The 27,393-nt window shown below is 37.4% G+C and overlaps 1 protein-coding gene across 11 annotated transcripts in view; it reads left to right on the top strand.

The window, feature by feature from the left end:
* LOC105759311 (uncharacterized) overlaps positions 1–27,393 on the top strand; it is a 63,327-nt gene that overhangs the window by 31,858 nt on the left and 4,076 nt on the right. For 8 of the 11 annotated variants that reach the window (XM_072929879.1, XM_072929877.1, XM_072929876.1 and 5 more), the window contains 2 exons: positions 18,161–18,230; positions 21,152–21,725. In XM_072929879.1, coding sequence (XP_072785980.1) covers positions 18,161–18,230; positions 21,152–21,477 — 396 coding nt within the window. In that variant the 3' untranslated portion in view covers positions 21,478–21,725. Of the gene's footprint in view, positions 1–13,932; positions 14,061–17,594; positions 17,656–18,160; positions 18,231–21,151; positions 21,726–27,393 lie in introns of all 11 variants that reach the window. The other 3 variants (XR_012056318.1, XR_012056317.1, XR_012056316.1) reach the window with 2 other exon arrangements.

The following is a 27,393-nucleotide window of genomic DNA, read 5'->3' on the forward strand; positions in this document are numbered from 1 at the left end:
TTATACATTTCCTACCAGCACCTCAAAGGCCATACTACTTTTCTGTGTACAGAAAACAATACAGTGCAAGGCAACACCAATGCTTTTGTCTTCCCATTTTTAAATCCTGGTGTTCATACCAATGCCTTCGAACTTCTGTAGTGAGGCCTGGATATGTCTAAGGAATTTTGTAAGCAAAAAGTGTCACTGGCTACGTGGTAGACAGCTATTACTTGGAGAAAGTTACAGTGCTATCTGTCATTTTGGAGCACCCCAATACATTTGTTCAGTTACTTCAATACCGGATTTCCTCCTGCTCTTCTAAGACTAACTCTGCAGTGATATGAGCAACTCATCTACAGTGCAGATGTTTGGAGATTTGTCCCCTCTGAATCCCATCCCCAAGCATCCAAGCTCTAGAGTCAGAAGAGACTTGTGGCACATGCCAGGCAGGAAGGAGTGCGCCCATGCTTCCAGTGGTACCGTGACTGTGCCATACTGACAGTGTCAGATCTACAGGGCTGTACAGAGGCCCTGATACAAAATGGGAATTCTCACTGGTGACAGTAGAAACTGCATGCGTCAGTCTAGGCAGGACTCCAGGTAGATGACGTCAGTGTGGCTTGGAAAACATCAAAGTAGGAAATAAATGCTGGAGCAAGGGGCATTTCTGCAGTCAGTCCTCACAACATAATTTTACTTAGTTGCCCATTAATAATGTCCTGAGACAGAAGGGTACAGCTTTATTTTTGAGATTTTATTGATTTTTCCTAATTTGTACTTTCAATTTGTGACCCTAATATGTAAGCTCAAAATTAGGGGAGAGCTTTATCCAAGACAGGTGTAGGCTTCTGGAAAAGTTTTCTCACAGGAGTGGTAGAAACAGGCAAGCGAACTAGCTATGGATTTTGATAAATTAATGAAAGGATTTAGATAACAAGGTTGTCCAAAATAGGAAGGTTTTACTTGTCAACACAGGAGATCCCATCCAGTGTATTTATTTGGGGAGCTGGGAAGGAGATAATTATCAATACTCATTGGAAGGATATGGTGAATCATTGATACAGCTATTCGTTGCTTTCTGGGACAGAAGGACTTTGACCAATTTGGAGGTGTTTAGTTCCCAATTAATATATTTTTGGCTGCAGTAGAGGTACAGAAACTTTGAACCAAATAGTAGAAAATGTGTCTGTCAATTAAACTATCTAGGAGATGTATTGGTAAGTGACCTTCAGTTACAGAGATACAAAGACTAAGTAACCTCAGTCACTTCACTGGAATCATTCAAGACTTAAACTGACAGAAAAGAGGAAAGAACATCTTTCTCTTTGAAACCCTTTTATCGCTTTTAGAATAACGCAGCCTTACCGTGTATCTCCTACCTGCACCAGGAAATATGTTTCTCTGTCAGTATTTTGGTGTGTAGCTCACCTGACATGGTCTCTGTCAAAGAAAGCCATTTTTTCTTTTTGAACTTACAAACCTGGTTTGCAGTGTTTCCAATGTGTGCATTAAAATCTGTAGGACCACATCTCACCGTAGGCTTAGCATTTGTTAATATTTGGAAGGGACGTTTGTTAAGAACAAGCAAGGTGAAATAGATCATGATAAATAACAAAATGTTTTAAAATAGATCCAAATATCTTGATTAAAACAGATTAATTTTTAAATTTGCAATGAAGATTAGTTAGAACTGTTACAATGATTTGTAAAAAGTAGTATCAGAAGGCCATTTTAGTGACTTGGAGTTTGCTGCCCTGGACTATGTAGAGCCTGGGAACTCAGGGAGGCACAGAAGTAAGCTGGCCAGTCCCGCTTCAGTGTTCAACATGACCAAAGTACACCAGCACTCAGATACTTCAGGCTGTGAGATGGAAGTATAAAAACTGCTTCCTTCAGCAGTTCCGTGTGCTAGTGGTAACAAAGATAAGAAAACTATTTAAAACATATACTTTCACCAAAATATTTACCCTAAAAATACCTGTCAGATCCATTTAAAAAGATAGGCTCTCTTTTACCATAAGAGAAAACCACGTGTTTCATTAGTGGGGACTGACATTGAGGTAAGCAGGTCTTCTCTTTATAGGTTTAATGACAAGACATTGTCATGCTTCACCCCCACCTCCTAAACAACAGACGCAAAGTGTGGTACTCCTGCAAACAGTGAATTAGTTGGAGTTTTGAGGGGGTTCAGAGGGGTTGGCTTTGGCAGAATTCTGCTAGAAAGGGGGAAAGTGCAGGTTTTGTGATACAGCTTTTGAAAATAAATAACTAAGTAACTAATATAAAAAAGTGGAGAAAAGATATTTTACATGCAAAATGGTTTTTTGCCTTTTTTGAAGGAAAGAGTGTGTATGAAGAAACTATTTGAGATAAGTTTAGGAAAAAGATGTTTGAATGCAATAATGTTAAAAAAAAAAAAAACCTTTACAAGATTTTGCATACATCTGTAGTTCATTGTAACCACGGGGAAACTGATTCTTTTGCAGAATGCAGACAGACAACATACCACTGGCTTGGACTGGGGCTCTGTGTAGATGGTGTGTTGGCTCTTGGCAGAGAGTGACTTCACTGTGTTAGGCTGATAACATTTTAAACAGTTATTTAAACTAAAGTTTAAACATCTTAAACCCACATTGCAGCCTCCCAAAATCTGAAAATAAAGGTCCATTTTACTGCCTCTCATAGTGCTTATTGCAGATCTCTGTGCTCCAGTGCTAAGAGGTCATGATGCGTTCTCAGGCAGACTGAGATCCCACTCTCTGTAACTCATACAGGTAGCTTCCCAGCATTTCACTGATAAAAGTACATGCAGTGGATCTGAATTCTTACTGGCATGCATGACAGAAATTGCTAAAATCATTGCAGCTGCAGATGTTCACATCAGTAACTTTGGCTTTAGTTTTGTCAGTAAAATGTGGAGATCTTTCCTCTCAAAATGTTTGGAAGTTTTCTGCCATGGGCCAGTGCTATGTACCACCTAACTCCAGTTTCACAGAGTACATTTATGTGTAGGGAACTGAATGCCTGTCCTAGGAGTGGGAAATGTTTTGCAGTCACTTCTCTGTAAGATGTGTGCCATAAACCTGCTGCAAAGAGTTAACACCACTGGGGGCTAATCACGGAACACTTGCTGACCTCAGGAAATTTCATCAGACCATGCCCCAAGTGGCTTTCAGACCCAATGAAGACGTTGCACAAGTCATCTGTGTGTTGAGGGTTCAGTTGTTGGTTTTTGAAAACTGGTCAATGGCTGTTGTCTTTAGTGAAAAAAGTGTAATAAAAATGTTATTTTCTGCTTCATGCAAAATGTTTGAACTTCTCAGAAGATAGCTCTTAGTCCTTGTTTACCAATCTGGCCCCTCAGGCTGGTCACTTTCATGGCTGGATTGTGCAGCTGAAGGTGCAAGAGCACAGCAAAGATGACTTACCTGAGACTGCAGTCAGTGGGAGAGCTGCACAGAAGAGCCCTGCCACTGGCAACAGACCAAACTATGACCATTAGATTCCAATTCAGTTATAGACATTTTAAAAAACAAATTCTGGGATTAAGGTGTTTGATTAACCCTTTGGAAGTGAGTACCTGTAAAAGGGGTGAGGAGGAACTTTTTCTAGGAAAGCACAGAAGTATCATGATCTGTTGTGGAAGGGCTAATAAAAGGTAAAATCAGCAACTCTATGGCTCATAATACCTGTGGGGCATGTACTTTTTTAAAGTGGACTAACTCTTTTCATACCTTGTAATAGTTACCTTACCTGTATAAAAGTACACTTTCTAGATTAAATAATTGTCTTTATTCATGATTAATGGGCTCTGAACTTGAACTTGCCTTATTTACAATTAAGGAAATATTCAAAATCACCTGAATAGCCCTAATTTTTATTTATCAGCAAGGCATTTTAAAATTCTTTTTAGAAGTTTAAAATAGGACAACTTACAAATTACATTTTAAATAGTTTCACATCTCACTTAAATAAAAGTTTATTACACATCTAGACTAAAATTTTAGATGTCCTGTTTTAATTTAGTGAGACAGTTTTTGGCTCAAAAAAAGAGTAATTCTGAATGGAAACGTTATCAAAGCTTTATTTTTGGCAACAGCTTTTCAAAATGACACAAGGTGTAGTCTGTTGTGTCTTGTGTCGTTTCAAGCTCTTGCTCTGCTTAAAGTCCTCACAGTTTTGTTCAATCAAGCCCATAACTATCTTTGTCACCACAAATAGAACCATCAGTGTCACTCTAGTCCAAAAAAAGATGTTAACCCTTTCATGTCCAGCACCTTCTGAAAGACTTGCTTCAACTCCAGCAATTCAAAGAACTAGCAATGGAGAGCTTTGCTAGTTGATTTGGTAACTCTTTAACAGACCATCCTGATTTAACTCCTGGTTTTGCAAAATAGAAAGCAGTTTTCACCAATTCTCCCTCTCTGCTCCTGGTTCACACTTTCTGTATTTGCTGGGAAAATTTCTTGCCAGCTTGCTTCTTTGTGGGGGGAGAGGTGAAGCCTATGGCTTAACAGCAAATAGACTGGAGGCATCAATAGGTAAAATAGGTAGAACTACTAATTTTTCCAGCTGTATACTAGCAAAAGCATGCATCACAAAGGCTTGATCGTGACCAGCCTTCCATGCTTTCCCATTGCCCTCACTATTTGACACCTGTAGCTTTGTGGATTGGAAGGCAGCTTTCATCCCAGCTGTTACTGCTGCCGGGGTCCTGAGCCTGCAGGAGTTTTGGGGACCTCACCTGCCGGGGGGCTCACAAGCCCTGCTCTGCCTGCACAACTCTCTGCTGGGCTTCAGAGCCACTTTTACATGGCATTAAATTGCACTGCTTACTGAAGGACTCTGTAAATCCTGGGGGCTAAATTGAAACAATTAGTTCCAAAAGAGTTTTGTCATGTAAAATAGCTTTGATCAACATCGGGACTAAACATGTTTTCTGTTCCTTACTGAAAAAAGTAAGGAATTTCTGCTGGCTATTTGGAGGCTAAATCCTACAACCTCTAGTGAATATTCATGCCTATTCATGAAAATAGTATCAAGAAACTCAATAGGAACATTTCTGTGGATCAGAATAATTCCTAGGAGTGAAGGTTAACATAATATGGCCTCAGCAAAATCTCCATTTGATAATGCTGCAATGCTTCCTCTTTTGGTACCTGGCTTTTAGAGCTAAGTTTTGAAAGCAGTAAATCAAAAGTAAAAGTTAAAACTGTTAATTTCCTGTATTCAAGTGCATTATACATCAGACAACATTAAGTATTCCAAATGAATTAAAAACAAGTAAAAAAGCCTTTAGCTGTAGTTTTGTTTGAGTTTCTTTTCTTGGATGTTTGGGATCTGCTATAATAAGTTCTACAAAAATTAAAATCTCCAGGACAAGCAGCTTGAATCTTTAACTAAATAAGCAAAATTTTGCACAGTACTAGAATTTTTAAAGTAAAGAAATTGGTGATTTGATTTGTAACAATAAATTGCAAATTTAACTTTGGAACCAGCTTTTTCTTCCAGATGAGGGAGGACCAGAAGTAGCCAGAACATTCAGAGAAGGTAACTATATAAGCTTTCAAAGCTGCTTTGGTAACATACTGTCTACCACAAACATTATTTTCACAGAATCATAAATCCATACTTTCATATGAAGAGAAATTTCTTACAAGTCTCTTGACCTCCACAGTTAATTTAGGTAAAATATCTACTGCCTTTATATGTATTGTCTGAAATTACTTCTTTCAGGGGGAAAAAAAATTGTCTTGGGCTTTATATAGCTTTTATTTGAATATATTACATATTGTGAAATATTGACATACAGAGACAGGTCCTCTTAATTGTCAAGAATTTGGACTTGAAGGAAATTAAAAATTAGAAAAGATTAAAAGTTAGGGAAAACATTTTAGAACTGCAGGCACCAGCCAGATAATTTCAGCAGGTAGCTTTTTAGAAAGTGAATATTTATACTAAATGGCATCCAGTTCAGAAACAATTTTCAGGGAAGATATTTTCTTATATTCTGGGAATTTAGACTCATAATAGCCAAAGTACTATGTAGCATGCAGCTAAATATAAAATAAAATAAGCTCAGTTATCTAATATAGATATAAATTCAAGTATTAGTGAAATCTATTTAGAGCAGTATTTTATACCTTAATATACAGACAAAAATCTGAAGTGGGAATATTGTATACTTTAGCTAAAATGCCAGCTAATTTTTCTTTCCTTTTGCTGGACTTATGTCCTAACAGTAAAAAAAAAAAAAAAATTAAATTATTGAGAATGTCCAAAGAATAAACATATCTAACTATTACTGAATTCATATGGTAAAAGTTAGGAGACAACTGGATTTTATATTCTTCTGGACTGATCCTACTCTCCTGAAATGAGTGGCTAAATTCCATTTGTCTTCAAAAGGAGCTGAATTTCATGTCAGCTTTTTAAATAGAATTTATTAACTCTTCAGTATTCTGCTAAATAATAAAACTTCACTGTTTGTTTAAAATCAAAGTAACAAAAATTAGAGATCAAAATCTAAGCAAACACGGACTAGCAAATTCTGTTAAAAAAAGCTTTTGGGAGATAACTATTGGTAACCTATTGGCTGATAATTTAATAAAAATTATTCAGATTTATCTACTGCTTTTAAGTTGTTTATAGGACTTAGATGTTTTAGATTCTTTATTAATATATAAAGGATGCAAAAGAAATACAGCCCTGCCCTTGTAGAATAAAGGTAGAAATATATTTTGACAATTAAAACAATTAAAAAATAGTTTCTGAATCTAAAATTTAGTTACCTAAGAACTGACATTTTAATGTTAACACTGAAAATAAAATAGAGATATTTTTGCATCAAAAAAGAACTTATTTTAACAAAATATACAAATTTGGTCTTTCAGGCATTAAAAAATTGTTTGTGTTTGTGAGTTTAAATTTGTAGTTTAATAAATACATTGTTCAAATAGTAGGCAGAGACAACCTTTGAAAAAGGACAATTGGTAGGATTAAAACTTAAAGTTTGTACAAAAAGAAAATACTTTGATAAAGGCAAACAGGAAACATAAGTCAGTTTGGGGTTCATCACTATCCCATTAATTCCTTTATATCACACGAATTCATATGACTTTAAGACAAAATTGTTAGAATTGTTATTCATCCTTACTGAATATGTTTCTATTTATAAGTTATGTTTTTTCCTCTTTCAAAAATTGTTATTGATTTTTCTATAGAGAAGCAGAAGAAAAAAGTAAATTCGATCATAATTCACAAATACTCCTCCTATTGAAGCAGACTTTTTACTCTGAAATTACTAATAGGAAATTATCTGAACATTTTTTTTAAAAGTTAATTTATGTAAGAAGCTTTTTGAAAGTTATAATATTATCTTATAACTGACTGCAGTTAGAATACAGCCTTTTTTCAAATTGAATACTGTACATAACAATTAACAAAACATGTGGATGGAGATACAGTTAGAATAATTAGGAACATTAATTTGTATTGTTGAATCTTAGTGGGGAGTTTGTTCTTTCTTAAGACTCTCAAGTAGTTAGCAATGAAAACAAATGGAGATTAAAAGAATCTGTTTCAAATCTTTCTTAAAAACCTGAAAAATGTTTCTAAACCTTTAAATGTGGTTTGATATATTTTTGCCTATAATGTATAGGCTATTTATAAATACTTTTTGGGATAAAATATTTTTATTTGTGGATAGTTCATATTGCATTAAACTGACTGAGCAGACAGGGTTATATCATATTTGTTTGTAAGTTTAACAGAGACTTTTTTAATAGAAAAATGAGCTAGATAAATATCCTACATGAAGTTTTATCCAAATAATACCACTTGTAATAATTATTGTATGTTAGAAGTCTCACATTGATTGTGTATCTGGAAGCTCTCTGTTCAGTTTCTACTTAATATTCTTCAAGATTTTTCCATTTCTGGTTTTCAGAATAATAAACACAATATCCCTGTTGTTTTTGAAATTTATAATAAAGAATAAATATTTATTTTGTTTTGACATCAAGAGAAATTACTGACAGAAGGAAATATACAGCAATTTTGCACAAGTAACTTTATGATGTTTTAAAGTCTTTGCAGGGAAGGAGTTAAAAGAACAAAACCAAACGACCCCCCACCCTCCCATATTTGTATAAAAATATTTCTAAATGTCTGCTGCAATTTTTTTAAGAGGGAAAACACCTTTTTTGCTTTGGCACCGTATTAAAATTCAAATAAAAACATTCAAATTCATGGTGAGAGTTCTACCACAGAACTTAGCTTTTCAAAGGTCTGAAAAGCTCCTTAAATTTAATTGAAACTACATTAAAAATTATGTTTTCATGTACTAAGTAAAACTCATTGTTTACCTTGGAGAAGAATAACTGTATATATCTGATCAATGGAGAGAGAAGCACCAGAAAAGTGATTTTTTCAAAGAAAAATAATTATTTCCATACAAAATTTAAATCAATGGGCATTTGTTTCTGGCATGTTAGTGCTATAATCAGTACAATAAGGTAGATTTTACCAGCTAAATGGAAGGTAGGTACAGCATGATCTGAAGTGGGAGGGAGCTCAGAGTTGCCTCAGTGTAGTGGCAGCACATAAATGTCAGGAACAAAGTTCAACTTCTTTGACTACAGTTTCCACTGAGATACCACCTTAAATTTGAGTCTGCAAATTGTATATGCTTCAATGAAATCATGGGCTTTTAAAACATGCATTAACAAGCTTAAACATGATTATGTTATTAATTATTTCATTAATTAGAAAGAAAGCTCTGTAAGTCATAATGTAAGCAAAAAATGGAAAACAGAACCATTGTGTTAATAATATGCTTAATTCTTTATTTTTAAAAGAACAATTTTAGAGGTGAATAGTAAATTCTCCGGAAAAAAAAAATCACAAATGTAAATACCTCTATTACTTTTTGGAAATGTTTTGTTCTCCTGTCATTAATTATTACATTAATTATGTCATCTTTTTGCTCTCCAGAAATTACGTCAAAGTTGCTGAAAGAGTGAAAATATAACCAGTTTTAGTCCCCCAAAAAGTTTTCAAATATTTCTGTATTTCACATTGCAATAAGGCATATGTGAAAGATGATTCAATGTAATTCATTAATTAAAAAATTTCCAATGATGAAGATTCAACTATAAATTATTATTCCAGTAAACTCTTAGTTTATAATACTTTTTTTCTGTAGGATACTGTAAATATAAGACAAAGTCCTACATTCAAAACTCCAGCTGATAATAGAATAAGATTAGGCAAAGCAGAATTTGGAATGCAGTTTCCTCATTTCTGTCTGTAATTTTTTAACCATAGGAATATCTGTATTAGAGGTTCCAAACTGAATACTTTTATTATGGTATAGTTATCTAGATTTCTATTCTATTTACTAAGACTAATATTTTTTTTCCACAGTTTTTATTGTTAAGGTATTTCAAATAAGAAGACCCAATTGCTTGGTCTCTGGTCTCTAAAAATCCACTCTGTCAGGGTGAGAATTAATTAATACAGCTTTAATTAACTTTAACTTTTCTCTTTCCCTTTTTCTCCCTGGTTAATTCAGTAGAGGGCAAAAATAGAACTCAGATTCGTGCAATTTCACTTGCCATGGCAGGGGGGTTGGAAAATAGCTGATCTTTAAGGACCCTTCCAACTCAAACTATTCTGTGCTTCTGTAATTTCCTAACTCATATCAAATCCTCTGCTTCTGTAGGACAAATTCTTGGGGTAATAATGACATGCTGCTACTAGCATGAATTTGTTAACCTAAAATCTACCATTCATTAAATTTAATTCACTAAAAAAAAATCACATTAATTTGCCTCAATATTTATCAGAGTTGCAAATTGGGATTTTAGTTATTAAATATTAGTTTTAATGGTCATTATACTTATCATATAGAATGCTACTTAAACAATCAGGCGCCATGCTTTTAAGATTTAAAGCAACCATTCAAGTCATGTTCACCACTGTTCTGCTATAATAATGCAGCAAATCTGTGTTTGATGTCATAGAGATTTAAGATGAGATGGTACTATGTGCACAAGGGCATCTAATTGGAACAAAAAGGAAAGTAGTCAGAATATGAGGATATCTGGATTTAAGTGGGTTAGCACCAAACTTCTTTGTAAATTGCTTAATTGAAAATATGAAGTTTCATTTCATATAGAATCATAGGTGTGAAGATGTGAAATGATACAGACCATGTGATGTATATAAATCCAGCCAAGAGCTTGTCAGTGATCACTGGGCTCATGTGATGGCAGTGACTTGTTGCACTGCAGCCTAACTCCATCCTGAAATGTAGTCCAGAGTTGAGATGTGGCTGAGCTGGGGGTACAGGCTAAGCTTTGCAGCTGGAATACAAGCCTGCCCACACTCAGAGCAGCCCAACTCTTGGATGGGGACCATTCCATGTCTGTGATACCCAAGTCTTCTAGAAATTTAGGGTCAGACTTGTTTTAGTAAAAACTATTTGGCTACATTCTAGTGCACAGTGCAGTTGGTTTCTATTTATCAGAATTTTTGTGTATAATATTCTGTATTTATGGCTTGGACATAGTGATTATTTTAACAGCTTGCTTAAAAGAAACTGAAACTTTAAGAATAGAGAGGAATTCATATTTTTTACCACAGAAAATATTGTATATAAAACAGACTCTGTATAACACACTTAGCTGCTAGTGTATTTATTCCATATGCATATAAGGTGGGAGGTAACATGAAGCAAGAAGGCATTAATGGCTGCCTTAAACTAACAACTGGTAAAAATCAAGTGGATGTTGACAGAATCACTTACCATTTGTGGGAGTTTCACATGTGTCTCATTTTCAAAATTGAATTAAAATTCAGGATTTTTCCTGTCTACATTTTCTGAAATTTCAGAGTTCACTGGTCACACAAAGATGTGCAACAGTAGTGAAGTTTGGATCATATTCTTCAACTGCATGGCATACAAGCTCTGAAGGTTCAAAAGGGGGGAAAAGTCTCAGCTAGGTTGTGCCAATTAAAAGTGTTCTTTCCACGCTTAGTTTATTTGAGAAGTTCAACTGAGTGAAGTTTGAATTAATCTGTCCAACCTTCTCCTTTTCTTGAGTTTATACTCTGGCAGACAGAAAACCTGAGCAGAAATAACTGACCTTAACCTATGTGAAGTGTCCACTTCATCCTGCTTTGATCAGGAATATGTACTTGGGCCCACAGCCACTGTTTACACATTGGTCTGTAATCTATTATCATGTGGATAACTATCAAGCCAAATTTTTCTTCTTCTCTCCCTGTTTATCATTTCTGATTATTTTAATTATGGTTGGGTAGCCAGAGAAGAATATTTTACTATTAGCTGTGACCAGAAGTCCTACAGTATTTAGACAAATACTGTAAAACACCATTAATGTTGAGGTGATGCAAAATCATATAGGATAGTAAGAAATGTCCATGGAAGAGACTGACAGGGCTTAATTTTTTATAAAAATCTGTAGGATCATTGATGTAATTTTTATACAGCACTTTAATTTTTTTTTTAATAGGGAAAGATCAAAGTCATACCTGTGATATTTCTGAAACCAGAACACTGCATTTCCTTTTTATGGAAGTCAACTGAATTTTGTTTAATCCCATTTAAATTGTTACATCATGCTCATAACTGCACTGTTGAAAAGCCACTTGCTTAGTGCTAATGAGTGTGTTTTGATACTTGAGAATGACTTGACTTGGTTCCCAGGAAAGGGATGGGTGTACTGTATATCCAAGATTAGCTGGACACAGCTTGGTTTAAAACCCATGAAGATGCATTCTTGAGGACTAGACAGTACGGTTTTGGATGGTCCTCCTGAAGATAAAAATGGATGTTCTGTTAGCCTCCTGTTAGTAGATGGTTTCTGATTGTCATTATGCTGCAAATTTCTAGCCAAACTTTTGTTGTCCAGAGGGTGTTATTTTTTACACTAGGTGTTAAGAGGGTGGGAGAAGTACAGGGTCTTTTATCTTTTGCAAGTTTAATATTAACTGACTTGAACGCCATTTGCCTAGGTGCCCTGGAATGTCAACTAAGATGTAGAAATATATTTCTATGTAGAATATATGTATGAACATGTAGAATATGAAGTAAAACAAATCATTTAACGTTTGCTGTGTGAGAAATCACACATTATCTTCTCCCAGAAACAGTTGGGAAAGGACTTGGGAGTATACAAAGCTGGTCTAAGAACAAGAAAACATAAGGACTGTTTGGCAATAAGTTATTTATATAGTTGAAGCTCTTCAAAATGGTATGGAGAAATCGAGCAAGCTCATCAGCTCTCTGCATAAAACTCAAAAGGTACCAAGTTCATAATACGTTTTGAGGCAGGTGAAGTCCACAGGATTTTTACACATGCTGAGCATTTCCTCCAGCTAAAATGAGTCGTGTGTAGTTTCTTCCCATTCATCCCCCAATATCTCATTCAGAAGGATAAAAGCTTTCAGACTGTGAGGATCATGCCCTACTTTTTAATTGTAGGATACTGAATATATGGCAAAAAGGTAGTTGCTAAATGATGTACTGTTAATTGATCAAGACTGATAAAGCTACCAGCCAGCCAATCATCAGGGAAAGTTTTATGTATTGTTTTTTTAATCTCATAGGGAGGTAACCTGTGGTGCAGTTCCTTTTCCTGTTGTCAGGCAGCATATGCACTTCCTTATTTTGCAATCTAATGTATGCAATGTCATTATGTCCTTTAGTACTGTACTTCTTGAACTTTCTGAATCTGCAGTTTCCTTTTGATTCACCTCTCTCCCTGTCACGGTCTTGAATTCTTCCCTTTTTTGATGATAGATTTTTGTAATTACTGCCTGAAAAGTAACTTTTCAGGGAGACTGGACTCACTGACAGCAAGCCAAGGTAGTTAGGAGATCAGTGGCTACTCTAGATACTTGCAGGAGCTTCTCAGTCTCCAGTTGTCAAAACCGAGATACTCTGGACAAACTTTGTTTTGTTTGTGAATAGAGTGTTAAAAACTCTATCATTGTCCTTTGTCAATGGTTTGAGAAACAATTGTTTAGCAGAGGCAAAATTCCCATTGAGTGATGCATTCCCCAACCGCACAGTTTTTGAAAGTGTCAGAAAGCAGGTTTGTTTAACCTAGATTCAGAGAAGGTCTGCTGATAGTGGCAGAGGATCTGTATAATTCCAGAAGAGTGCAAAGTCTCTGTAATAAACTGAGTTACAGCTGCCTTCTCTCACGTTTCTCTACAAACAAAATTATTCTTGGTAAGGGATATGGGACATAGAAGAGGTTTTGCTGTTGGTATATTTACTTTAATTTAAGGAAAGAATGAAAGTATTTTCCCCCTGTGTTGTGTGTCTATTGTTTTAGATCCTTGATCAGCCAGTCTTTACTTAGAAGTTGCAAAAATACTGTTGGAAATCTATGAGGTTGTGTTACCTTGGTTGTTTAAAATAGGGCCAAATAGCATTTATAATCCATGTGTTGTAATAGTCACTGTATCTCTGAAGATAACCCTGTTGTGCAAAGAGGAAGATGCTGTTTTATCACAAGCCAAAGGAGGGGTTCCAACACTACTGGGATTCTCTGAGGTGGGGATGCTATGCTCACCTTGGTCTCTCCTATGTGAATGCCCCATTGAGTTAGGATCAGGGTACTGCTTAAAGATCAGGAAAAGGTAAAGACAGCTAAGGTCTGGTGTATTTGAGACTGAACTAGAGTGAAAGAGAGGTGAAAAGTCAGTGATCTTAGCTCATCTGTCACAGATACTGTTTGACCTGTTCACATCTCTTTTCCTCTGTTTAACCTACCTATCATGACAGTTGTTCTCCACTTGCAAAGATTATGAATAATGTGTCTATTAAATAACACCAGGTGTTATGCCTGGTGCCTTCCAAGACAAATACACAAGCAAGTATTTGTTAATAGTTGCTCTGCTCCTTGTTTCCAGAAGGAAAAAGGAGAGAGGAGCAGACTGTCCTTGTGATAACCTCTTGTACCGCAGCAGAACCTGTCAGAAGAGGGCTGCAAACCATTAGGAACCCCAAGGAGAGACTGCAGAGCCCTTCAAAACTGCTGGTATGGCTAGGACAGGCACCTCATGAAGAGTTCCCTTCTTTGCATTTCAGGAATTAGCATAACATTAAGTATCTTTGAAGTAACACCAACCCTCTTTCCATCTTCTTTCCCATGTAACTGTCTTCGGCCTCCCTACCACTCTCACAGTATTTCAAAGAGTTCATTGAAATACTCGCTATGAGACCTTAATATCCTTATTATTGGAAGGCAAAAGATAAATGGCAATCACAGAGCTAAAATTATCTGTTTTTTCTAATTTTAGAAACACAAAAATGTACAGCAAATACTTACATAAAATTCAGGTAAAATACAGGCCAGAATGCTCCAGAAGGAAATAATTTCTATATTTCTATAAGTGCACCAAGAACAGCATTTAAGAACAAGGCTAAGTTATGAAGCACATCCTGTAAAGGAGCCATTTTGAAACAGGCCATTGTATTTCCTGTAATTGTTTATCTGATTCCACCAGTATTAATTGATAGCTATTTACTGATACATGAGTGCCCACTTAAGTTTCATCCTATATTAAAGAAATTGATACAATTCAGTGTTGTTGCCTGAAAAGCTAATACAAGGAAAGCTGACAGTAGCAAAGTCTTTCTTCCAGAACATTATTACTGGGGCAGATGCAGCTGTGGGTGAAAGCTTGATGTAAAATCTGTGTAATAGCTAACTCCCACCAAAACAGTCTATCAACAGTGTGTTTGGATGTTAGGAAATTAGGGACAAACAAGCCTTAGATGTTGCTGTTAGGAGAGAGTGAATTTTGGCACTTAGGAGGAATATGGATGCAAATGTAACATGTCATGAGTATATGAAAGTTGGTGCTGTGATCGTGCTTTCCAGCAAACTAGGTTTTCTGTGACCCGGGTCATGGTGGTCTGTTTTTGTATGGCACCGAGGCACCTTAAAGTGTGCTTTACCTAAAAGAGTGGATAACCCCACTGAACATGGGATATATTTGTACACTTGAAGTTTAGTGTAAGTCTCACGTTAAACTTGCCTTAGAAACAAAAAGGGTGTCTTCTGGGGAAAGGAGAGGACACGTTGTGGTTGAGAAGGAAGGCAAAGACAAATTCTTTGACAGAGCAGTTACTCCTCTTCCGTATAGTAATATCCAGGAAAAGAGAAAGCAGGAACGTGTGCTACATTGTGCTGTGGAAGTTGCTCGTGTCTAGACGTGTAATGTGACAATATAAGTCAAATATACAGTACCACAGATTACTGGGATAGAAAAGTGTGTGAATGTGAAGCGGATGGGTACATAATCACAATGAAATTCCATGTTTTTATTCACATTTCATATGGTGAAATAAACAGTAATGTAAATAAAACTGTGATATAAGTATTCTCACAGGAGTTGCCTATGTGAGCTTTTGGTATTTGACTTTTGGCATGTAAACATGACAATAATTTCTGTAAGCAGCTAGTGACAATTTCTATGTGTGCTTCTGGGACAGAATTTCTACCAAAGAAATTGAAATGCAACTTTTGCAAGGCTCCTATAAACCCCTAGGTCTTTCCATTAAATCTCAGTGTCTCAGAAGCCCTTATGTCTACAAAGGCAGAAACTGCAGTGCTTTGGTGGCTAGAGGAAGATTCCATTGTATGTATATGTGCTTGCCTCCATGTGTGTGAGGTAATAGAAAAGGGAATATACAGGTTTGGAAAATACAAATGCAAGCCTGTTCTTGTGCTGCCGTTGATGGTTTAGTTGCTTAGAGCATTGTGGTTTATCCTGAAAAAATGAGGGTTACAAAAGTGTATGCTTTGGAAACTTTACTTAGACAAGGTCCTGGTGCAAGACAGTAAAAGTTCAATCTGGGCTGGAGAGGTTTTTTTTAATGGATTGCACTTGGCACGAAGAAGAGAAAGTTACTGCAGTTGGTAGCAGGGAGACGCAGTGTTTCCTTCCCCATACAAACCAAAGTGAACATATATCCTCTAATTTCCTATGGCCTATGTCAAGAAGAGTATTCATTGCTGATTTAAAAGCATACAGAAAGGTAAATGCAGGGACCAATTTTTTTCCCCCAAGAGTTTGCACAGGAAAATAATTAAAGGCAAACATTGCATGTTATATATTGGTCTGCATATGGCATTCTTTTGTTGCAGATTACAGACCCAGTAGCCCGATCCTGCTATCACTGAAGTGAATGGCACATTTCCTATTGATTTCAGGGAAAGAAAGAGCAGACTATAACCCAACAGGAGTTGTAGGTGAAAGCTGCTCCTTTAGAAGTATGCCACCCATTATATTTAGGCTCCCAAATTACTTTTTCTTAGTGTCCTGGGAAGTAGATGGACACAAATTGTCCATATTAAAAGTATAATGAGGATTGTTTAAAGATGTAAATGTTGTCTTAAACATTGCTGAACCAAAACCATAAAAGATTCTGCCAGTGTGTGAAAGTGAAACTAGCTGAGAGCAAAAGTGAAACCAACAGGCAACTCTCCCTTTCCCAGGCTGAGTGAAATGCAGAAATCCTAAAGTGCTGATGCTTAACTAAATTTGAATTTTAAAATTACCTTTACTTTTATTAGTGTGAGAAAGTGTTGCTAGTGATGTAGATGAACATTTCCCCCAAGACAGGTGTTTTCTCATGATGGTATATGTTTAAAAAGTCAGAACCAATTTAAAATGTCAGTTTTTTCTTTATAATATTTAGGGGCATCTCTATACATTATCCTCTTTTTCTTACACATTTTCCTTTTGCATGCATTGCATCACAGACTTGTAAATCATGTACCCATAAGATTATGACAGAAGCATGTGCTAGAGCAGGACAGAATTGACTTTGCTTTACAAAAGTATTGGTGACTGTAATAAAAAAGTTTCTAGAGAAGGGGAAAAAAAAGTATCTTTAAAAATATATGAAAATGATGGTCAGATGTATTTAATTGATAAAACACCAAAAAATAGCAGTGTAGCAATGCGGAGAGACAGACATTCAGTTCTTCCTGCCCAGTCTAGTAGGATCAGCAGCAGACAAATGTACAGGAAAGTGGGGAAATACCAAACAAAACAACAGCAGAGGGTAAAAAAAAATCATTGGATGCCATGGACAAAAAGAGAGAATGGAGGAAATAAGTGGTTTAGATAAGTTAACTTTGTGCAAAATTCTTCCTTGTTTCACATTTGTCAGTGTCTAGGAAATTGTGTGTAAAAATACATGTGTGGCAACAGTCTGCTATAGATCTAAGCAGTATGAGGAAGGTAAATGCATGGAAGGAAAAGGGTATGAGATGACAGATTTTTTTTTTTTTAAGGCAGTTTAGTCATGAATACTACACCCTACAGTGTTGAGGCTTTCTGACCATGATTTATGTTGATAATGCTTATTAAATGACAAACTGAAGCAAGGTTTTTTGTTTTTTTTTTTTTTTTTAATTTAGCACACTGAATTTGTATTCATTATCTTAAACATTTTTTCATTTTTTCCCTCTCACATTTGTTCGGAAAAGTTTAAAGGGAAAAGTGGTGGGGGTAGGATGATGTATAGACAGTGATTTTAGCTGGTATCTACCTCACAGGTGGAGAGAGGAGATAGAAGTCTCAAAACTACAGGCCTATGTAAATTCTGCAGCATCAGAAGTAAGTACAAAATAATAGAAATCACAGAAAAATGGGTAAAGCAAATACCATATTTATCTGGGAAGGTATTCAACTTTTAAAGCAGAGGTGGTAAAAGTTGCTGTGGGAAGAAATATTTCAGGACTTTGTCCCTCATGTAAATGGCTTTTAAAAATTTTTCAGTGTATGTAAAAAAAAATATATATGTTTAAATATAAGATCATACCACTTGTAGATTAAGTATTGCTAAAGAGATGGAGGATGCAGTGATATAGAGGCATCTAAGAACTGAAAAACAGGCCTGGGGAATCTGGTACTTCAACTGACAATGTATGGAGCTAATTTTTGTCATGTGTACCTGACTTATCAAAACAAATTTTGAGGACTCAGACTCGAATGTAATAAGAGTTTTTAAAATGCTTTTCAGACTAAAAGATATAAAGCTTTCTGAGGGCCAGATAATTTGAATGAGCAAAAATGTGCCTGGGTATACAACAATTTTAATCTATTCCTTCTTACGTTACAGAGAGCCTGGCACAGCCCCTGTTCTGGGACAGAAGGACGGACGTCTGAGGGACATGGGAATTTCTTCTCAGGTAACCTGCTCTTACTGATGGCTTGAGAGAGAGACAAAAAATAACTTTTCTGTTCAAATTAAATTATACCTGACCTTTTGGCCTTTTAGATTTTGGTGTTTATTGACATTTCAGACAATCATTGATAGTTTTGTTTTATTTTGAGAGAGGTGAGGAGGCAAAGTGTTGTGAGGGAGGGAAGTTAATGCCAAGTCCTTCTGATGTCCGATTGGTTGCAGGAGAACAGCAGTGCTGACAGTGGTATACAGGATTTTCCCATTAAAAGATGCAAATGATAGGATATTATAGAAAGATCAATGTATTTGTGAACTGAGCTGTGTGCTTTCAGTTTGCTTCATATTAGAACAGCTAATAAATTGGAAGTAGATGCTACAATCTCTGGCTGGTCAAAGACAGGGCTAGAAAAAATAGTTCTTTCTAATTGTATGTGGTTTTATTGTGTTGACAAATATATTTGATGTGGCAGCAATTAAAAGTAGTCTGTTCTGATTAAGTTGAAGGGCCGAGACTTGGTTTTAAAGCATGCTTGCAAGCAAGAGTCAGTAAATGGCATAAAGCTCTAGATAGGATGTTTTTTGAGAAAAATGCAGTTGCTTGAGTTCAAGTTAATGAATAAGTAAAATTTTCTGATCAGGAAAGAATCTGTATTTTTGAGGTATTTTATACTTTGTGTAAGCTTTTTGTACACCAATACATAGAGGAGCTGTGTTAAAGTGTTGGAGTTGCTATTGTGTTATGGTACGTCACTTGTTCTTCCTGGTTTGAATTGTTGATTCAACTCTGATAATTAGGACAAGAGAAAAATATAAATTCCATTTACCAAATAGGGTGTTTGTAGCATTGAAAAAAGTGAGAGATTAAAGATGATTAGAAGACTCTAAAATCTAAAATGTTGTTCTATAGCCTTTGAAAAGGCATAAATCTAAATAATAATATTTTTACAGGCAAAATAATATACATTATCTAAAATAAAGTATAAACTGCTGTTAAAAGAGTTTTAAAATAAATAGTATGTGCAGGTAGGTAGCTAAGATTTTAAGTATTTTTCTTCCCCTATTCTCTCTTCTCAAGAAAAATAGAAGGATTTCTTTAAAATATAAAAGGAATAAATAAATACAATTGGAATGAAACATTTTGCTAGATATTTGGTGAAATTTATTTTCTTATAAGTATTTTGGTTTTAAATCTAATTGCCGTGAAATAGTTCAGATCTCAAAGTTTGTGGGGAGAAAATGTTTCAGCATCTTTGTTCATATCTGAGGAATCCATTTTAGAAGTCTATTTTCCCTGTTTGCAAAATACATTTTTATTAGATCTATGTATTTGGGTTAAGACTTACTTAAAATTACTTAATTAGGTTATACTGAAATTCTAAGTGATTTAAAAAGAAGGATTATGGTAATATGACAAAACATAACACTATTTTCATTGAAATTCTTAAATAAAGCTCTTTTAACATGCCAATTTTAAAAATCTATAAATTTAGGGTGTTAAAATAGTACAAAATATAAAAAAGCTGAACTTATAATGGAATGTATAATCCTGTACCAGCAAGCAGGGATTTTGTAGGTACGTCTGGAACATGGCAGGAGGTCATTTACACCTTCAGTTTGGTTTTGAGCATTTTTCTCATGGTATTCTTGTTCTTCTTACTTTATTATGTATATGTAAACACGTATAAAATGTTCATGGTTGATTTGTGAATGAAAAATATAGAGAAAGAGGTAGCAGTGTAGGTGCGCTAAGCTAGATGGGGACTGACTGTGTTTTCCCAGGAAATTCTGAAAAATATACCAAAGTAAAATTTACCACAGTAAAGAATAAATTCTAAGTAATTGTATTCATGCTGTTTGCATTAGTGTGGCTGTGAATTATTTTTAAAAACCTCCTGTAATTGTCCAAAAACAGTGCAACATAAAAAGGTTTTCCAATTGTGTTTTCTCTAGATAAATCAATGGGCTTGTAGGCTGATTTCAGGGGCAGGGTATTAAAAAATGAACTTTAAAAAAAAAAGGAGCTATGTGTGGGCTTTTCTCATAGATAAGTTTGCTTTTTTCTTTTCTAAAAAGGAAAACGTATATGTGTTTCTTTCCTCTCTGGTTATAGTTTGAAATAAATAATAAATTTGTAGTGATTTAATTTTTTTAAAGACGTATTTGTATGAAAAATCTGGCAATAAGTTTGTTTTACTTGTAATTTAATATTGGAGAAATAGGAGAACGTTTCTGGATATTTGCATTTGTTTCAGAGGTTGGAGCCTAAGCTAGATTTCTGTGTAGTCTGTCAGGCAGTTACACGTCTGAGCATGTTAGTCTGTAGCATTACAAATTGGAGCTATTTGACTTTTATTTGCTGCATGAGGCTTTCATAAAAAAAATTGTAAATAAAATAGAAGAATAGAGGATGAGGTCTGCGTGTGTGCAGGGGCTGTTTCGGGGTGCGATGCCAAGCTGTGGAGGGGGGCTGGGTGAGACTCAAGGGTTTTACTCTGAGGTGCTGCTTTTGCCTGGACTTCTGCTATCTGCCCCTGTCCCTCACTGACTTCAGAAACTGAGTCTGACTCTCCGGGATATTTTTTAATTCCCCGCAAGGTAGTTGCATGCACATTGTTTGCTACTTATTGTAAGAGAGGAGCTGTAAAAGTACTGTATGTGTTAGTCACACGTATACTGAGCACCTGTATGAAGAGTGTATGGGAAGGAGGGCAGAACACGAGTATGTGATTGATTTTCACATTAGTTTCACTACAGAATAGCCTGGCATTTCCTAGGAACTTTGTCACGAAGTTTTCTGGGGGTTGTAAAGCTATTTTGGAGTTAATTTGCTTATTACAATTTGCCTCCTCAAACATAAATAAGTATTTTTTTTTAAGCCCCACCAGCTAGAATAAGGTATTTCACCTGCTTTTTACTATCTCGCAGGGAGCGGGCAGCTGATGCCAGTAACAAACAGCTGCGGCTGGGACCAGACAGCAATCACTGCGGAGCACACAAACGCCACGCAATGCCCGCGGCCCGGGGCCCGCCGCCGGGCCGGGCCGGGCCGGGCCGCTCGCAGCGAGCTCCGCCGGCGAGCCGGGGCGGTGCGGATCCTCCGGGGGGCTCGGAGGCGGCGGGCCGGGGTCCCGGGCACGGCCCCGCGGGCAGCGGCTCGGGGGGCCGGGCGGGCCGGCGGAGGCGGCTCGGCGCTGCAGAGGGTTAAGGCGCGGGCGCGGGGGCCGGCGGGAGCTGTAGGCGCCGCGGCATGACGGGAGCCGCCGGCAGCGGCCGCGATTCGCCGGCAGCCGCCGTGACGGCGCCCGCCCGCTCTGCAGTGGCGGGGCCGCCGCCGTCCTGTCCCGTCCCGTCCCGTCGGGCGGCAGCTCCGGCCCGGCCCGGCCCGGCCCGCCCGCGCTCAGCCGCCGCACGGGCCCGGCCCGGGCCCGGCCGGGTGTCTCTGCGAGCGCCGGCAACGTCCCCGCGCCCTGAGCAGCGGCATCGGGCCGCGGCCCGGCAGGTCAGTGGCGGCTTTGTCCCGGAGCCGGGGGTGCTGGGCTGCCCGGCCAGTCCTGCCCAGCCCCGGTATCGGCGCAGCCGGGGCGCGGGCCGCAGCCGAGGCCTCCCGGCGCCCCTCGGTGCCGGTGGTTCCGCGCCCGGGCCCGGCCATGGGGCAGCAGCCCGGTCCGGCGGGGCGAGGCCGGAGCCGCCTCCTCCCGAGAGGGATTTGCTTCGCCTACACCACGCGGGCAGCTCGGCCGCGCTGGCTCCGGGGCTCCTCCAGCCCCGCCGCACCGGCGGCTGCTCGGGGCACCGAGAGGCTCCGGCTGCCGGGCACTGCCGGTGCGGACTTGGCTTCCACTCGCGCGGAGCTCCGCACCCAACCCAGAGCACACAGGTGCTTTGCTTGCGCGGACAGCAAAGGCTGGCACGCCGCAAGAAGGGATCGAATGCTTTATCTGCGAGCTGCGTTTTGTCCTTTTGAGTTTTTAAAATGTGAAGTGTAAGAATTGGCGGTGCATGAAAGTGCTGCAGTTCGTTGAAGTTACGGGACAACCCCCCCCCAAGAAGCAAACAGGATTTGGTAGTTTACCTGATAAAGGGGTATTTTCTCTTGGGACAAAGTGGGTAGGGAAGAAAAAGGAGGCAATTAACACTACGTTTTAATTTAATTTATGCCAATAGTGCAAAGTCAGTTTTTGTTAAACCTTCTGATATTTTAAAGTAACTGGGGATAAGTTACTGTATGTGTCAAAGGAATCACAAATAATAAATCAGTCTAAGTGGATTTAGTAAATTTTGTTTGTGTGTTTTTGTGTTCCTCCTTACTTTGGAAGCAGATTTTGAAAGACAGTGGTGTCATGCATCCACAGCTGAACTTGGGGCTGAACATACTTAAACTTCTCTTGGGAATAGAAATATTCTTGTGAGGTTATTTTCCTTGCTAATAGTAATCCCGAGATTCAGAAGACTAATTTATTTGTTAACTAATAAATAAAGTGCAGAGAAAATTACACTCTTGAGGTCAGACAACAACATAAAAAAGGAGTTATTTCTATTGCTTAGTTTCTGCAAGAGGTATGTGAGGAGCTCTATAAACATTTTTGAGTCAGAAAGCACATCAGATTTAGCCAACGATATCACCTGAAACACAATTCTTAAAGTATACATAGATGGTTCTCAGAAGAAAGAAAACAAAGAAATTAAATGCATAGGTTTTTTCAAGGGAAGGTATTGTTCAAGTGGAGGAAAAAATGTTGTTTTGCTTATGAAAGAAATTGTTGAGTAGCCACAGAAAAGGGATAAGTACCTTCAGTGCCAGCGTTATAAACTCTCATGGTTTGGACTTTCAGAGTGAAGCTAGTGAAGATGGCTTGAGATACAAAATCAGCAAGTCCAGAACAAAATAAAGCAGAAAAGATGAAGGCAAGAGAAATATGATTTATCTATTGTAAAGTGTTCTAAACTTGTTAGTGTATGGCCTACTCTGTTCCCATTCTAACCATTCCTTTTCTAGTTTTACAATAGTAGGTTTTCCTGGATTCTGTTTTTTTATTTCAGTGGCAGTGCATTAGCACTACATTTGTGCTTTAGCACAATAAATACATTATATCCCCTTGCCAAAAATTTATAACCTACCTGCAAATACTGTACTATTAGTAGTGGAAGCTACACGTAAAGGGGGTCAAATAGTTGAGGGTACCCAAAGGGAAGGACAAGGTTAGTAATAGAGATGATCTCATCTGGCAGCCATGGTACGCTTAGCTGTAGGACAATTTTTGAAGGGCAAAATAAGATCACAGAGAAATTAAAGGTGGGATGAGATGCAGCAGTTTTAGCAAAAAAAGACTGCCAGACTACCTATGTTTCATTGTGAGGAAGCTTTGATACTGTACCATGTGAGGAAATCATGTAAAACAAAACATTTGGATTAATTGCATTGTAAGGTGACTTTGGAATGAACTGACAGATAATATGTGGAAAGAGACTATACTGATGGAAAGAAGGCTGCAAAGTGGAGGTTTTGAGGACTATTGGAATTCTCTCCTTAGTGACACTAGTGAAAAAATACAACAATGATAAAATCTTACGACACAAAACTGGTGGACTGTATTGATAGGAGGAGTGGAATATCCATGTGCTGACATGATGAACCAAAACTGAAATTAATAGAATTAGATGAGATTTAGTGATGCAAATAGAAACTGATCACAATTTATTCTGTCACTTCAGTGACAGGTTCGTAGTTGGTGTAACAGCAGCAGAATGATAGCATGTGACATGGCTGAGAAAATAATAATAAAGGAAGATGGTGTCCTAGGAAGTGTTAAGGGATGTATTTCCTCTATGTACAGGAAATATTGCTGTCAAAGTATGGCATTAGTAAGACCTTATGTGGAGCCCAACTATCACCCACATTCAGATAAATGGGTTCAAACAGAAGGATGGAACAGATGCAGAAAAGGACCACATGGATGTTAAGAGGAATAGAGAGCCTTTACAGGAAGACACAGAAGTGACAATTACACTGTTATGTAAGGAAGGAAAATAATTATATGAGCTCAAGATTAGAATAAAGCAAAACAAATGTGTGTAAAAGGGTAATTGTTAGACTTTGCTGGAAATTGCAGGAAGAGCTCTAACAAACAGACTGACGATATTCTGGAATGGTTTCAAATGAGAAACAAGTTTAAATTTCTTTTAGAAGGAAGTTTGATATATCCAGGAAAGAACATCAGTGTTGGGTTCTGTACAGTGGTGAGGAATTTGATGTGGAAATCCTGGATATCCCTTCCCATAATACTGCATTCTTGATTCTTGTGTATCAATGGATTCTGAGATGGATATGTTGGTTGTTTTTGCTCTGAACTCTGTGTTTGGTTTGGACACTATGGCTGAATTCATGCAGTGCTACCTGACTTCTTGTCCCTAATGGGCTACTTATAGGAGTCTTAATGGAACAATTTTTAGGTAAGTTTTTAGGCATCTAGGCCAAGACAATGTTGCATTCTAAAATGTATGTATAATCAGCTTCCTTGGGATGTTACCTGAGACCTTGTGTCCTTTTTTTTCCCTGCCTTTTGGATAGTATATATTTTACATACAGCACTTAGTGCAGTACTGAAGAATTAACTGAAGAACCTAACGATTAAAGAACATTGCTTTTCAGCAAGGCTGCTGTCCTCTAGGTAGACAGTTTAGATTTTTACTTGGCATTTTGGCTTTTGGGAAATCTCCACAGGGCAGGGAGTTAAGCAATCATTGCTCAGTCATCCATTTTAATTTTATTTTTCAGTCCACAGCTGTAGCAGATTATTCAAAGAGAAATAATTTATTTTAAGAAGGTAACTTTCTGTTCAGTGGTCAATAGAAAATTAAGTGATAGAATCAATCCAATCATCAATTTATGCATTAAGTGCTACCACTGGCACTTTCAGTAGTTGCTGAAGCAAAGAAGTGAATTGATTATAAGAATTAAACTTCCTTCATATGCCTAGAGGTGAACAAGTCATGAAAACGGCTCATTTGGTATGAGACAGTATGAACGACTAGGAAGAAAGAAAGAAAAAAGAAGTAGTATTTCTATCTGGTTTCTTGTACTTTTTTCCTGTAAAGTGGGATTTGAGCTATAGACATTTATCTTGAAACTTACAGGGCAGAAGTGTGAACACAGAGTGATGGTGTGAGTGTGGAATGAAACATGCTTGGTTGTTATTTAAGCCAGATTCCTGAAAGTTATTTTCTTCTTCCATTTTAAGTCTGATTATTTAAAGAAAATAATTCCTATTCATAGCAGATTCTTTTTTAACCTTTTTGAATTGGAAGAAGTTGTGGACTTCCCATTGAAATGGTAGGAATTCTGTGTTAGGCCTTCAGCAAAGAAACATTTTCTAACCTGATTAGCCCATGTCATCCTACAAGGCTTTCTGCCACTAGAAGAGGTACTTCCACTGGTGTCACTGGTTTCTAGTCCTCCTGTGCTGTATTATGGCGATGGAAATAACACTGATTGGGGGAGCAAAGTCATGGAAGTGAGCAGCATTCACATGATAAGGCTGATAATGACATTTGCGTGACTCAATGACAAAAGCAGAACAGCACATATTTTAGTATTAAACAAAAATAAGGTGTTACTGCTGTCTGTCACTAAGGGCAGGCCAAATCCATTCTTTTGCTGGTTTTATGTAACCACATCTGGAGGGAACGTGTATGTGTGCCTGCTCACGCACATGAATGTATAAACATACATCTGTTTTGCTGCAGGTGCTGGCTTGATGAGTAGAAGTAACAGAGAATCAATATATATGAATACTGGGAACCCACACACTGAATAGAATCAGAGTATGGCAGGGCTTGGTTTGGTGTCAGTAGACTCAGAAAGGGAGGGCTCACTGCAGCCTGCAGCGGTATTCTTTGGGTTGTTTTTTTAATTGCTCATTGTTTGGCTTTAATTATTTTTTGTAGGAATACTTTGGAGCCAGGCCATTGCTTCTGTAAATCTTCAGATTTCCACTGAAGTAGCCAGAGGGGGATAGCATTTTACACACCTTAAATAGATAGCCTTCTGTGTGAAAACATTATTATGGCATCTTTGGTCCTACATTGTTTTTCAACAATGGTGGTTTTAAAGGGTCAATTTCAATGGTTAAATCTGCAATGGTAAAAGTCTTAAGGAAGTCTGGAATCTAAATGTTTTAAAGAAATACAGAGAATTGGATGAAAAATATGCAGATGCATACTTGGGATTTAAAGATAGATAGCAATCTGAGATACTTTTTTGCTCACAGTTGCTGTCCCCAGTAGGGTCTTAGTTGAACTTTCTGCCCTCACATTTCCCCTAGGAATGATACATTTTGTTTAACAGGCATTCAAAGTGGAATTCATGTTTGTAAAAAACTGGGAGTAGCCAAGACGAAGTCTTCTACAAGTACTGAGTTTTGGCAGGGGCACCAGAACTGTCTGGCGTGTGGACCTTTAGGCCAACACTTGAGGACTACAGATTTTTTTAAAAGGATAAGAAGACAGAGATTTAGTACCAAATACAGTCCTCCATCTGGGTTGGAAAGTGCATGTATCATGCAAGATGACAGTGTTTGCAGTGATGTGAGTGCCATGCATTCCTGAACTTTGTTCATTTTATGTGGACAAGTGTCTGTATCACTTATCTACAGTTACAAAACTAGGTAGAAGAGACATCAAGGATTAAACAATGAGCAAACAACATTTCATTTCTAGAGATGATATTTTCAGCTCAAATCAATATATTTCAGTGGGTTGTAGGATTGAAAAAGGGTAATCTGTTGTCATGGCCATATTATGTCTCTAGTAAATACTTGGATTTGCAGCATGCATGACTACTAGAATTTTTTTTTAATAGTACTTGATTTCCAGTATTGCTGGTGATTATAAAACCCAATCCCCACTTTATATGCATGTCCTACTAAGCCTTTCCTTGGTTTGCATAGTAAGAGGATCTGGAGCCCCCCATTGCAATCACTTCTGAGAACTCTAAACAGGGAATGGCATCAAAAAGCGCAATTTTGAGTTTTAACAGGAGACACACTTGTCAATCCATAATAGATAAAAGTGAAAAATCCCTGTATCAAGTACTAGAAGTTTGTAGTACCATTTGTATTGTTTCCTGTTTGAAAGGTAAACTGAACAGACCTTCTTATAAAGAGCAGCGT

This window comes from Taeniopygia guttata, chromosome 5 (genome assembly GCF_048771995.1).
Source record: "Taeniopygia guttata chromosome 5, bTaeGut7.mat, whole genome shotgun sequence".
Taxonomy (NCBI): domain Eukaryota; kingdom Metazoa; phylum Chordata; class Aves; order Passeriformes; family Estrildidae; genus Taeniopygia; species Taeniopygia guttata.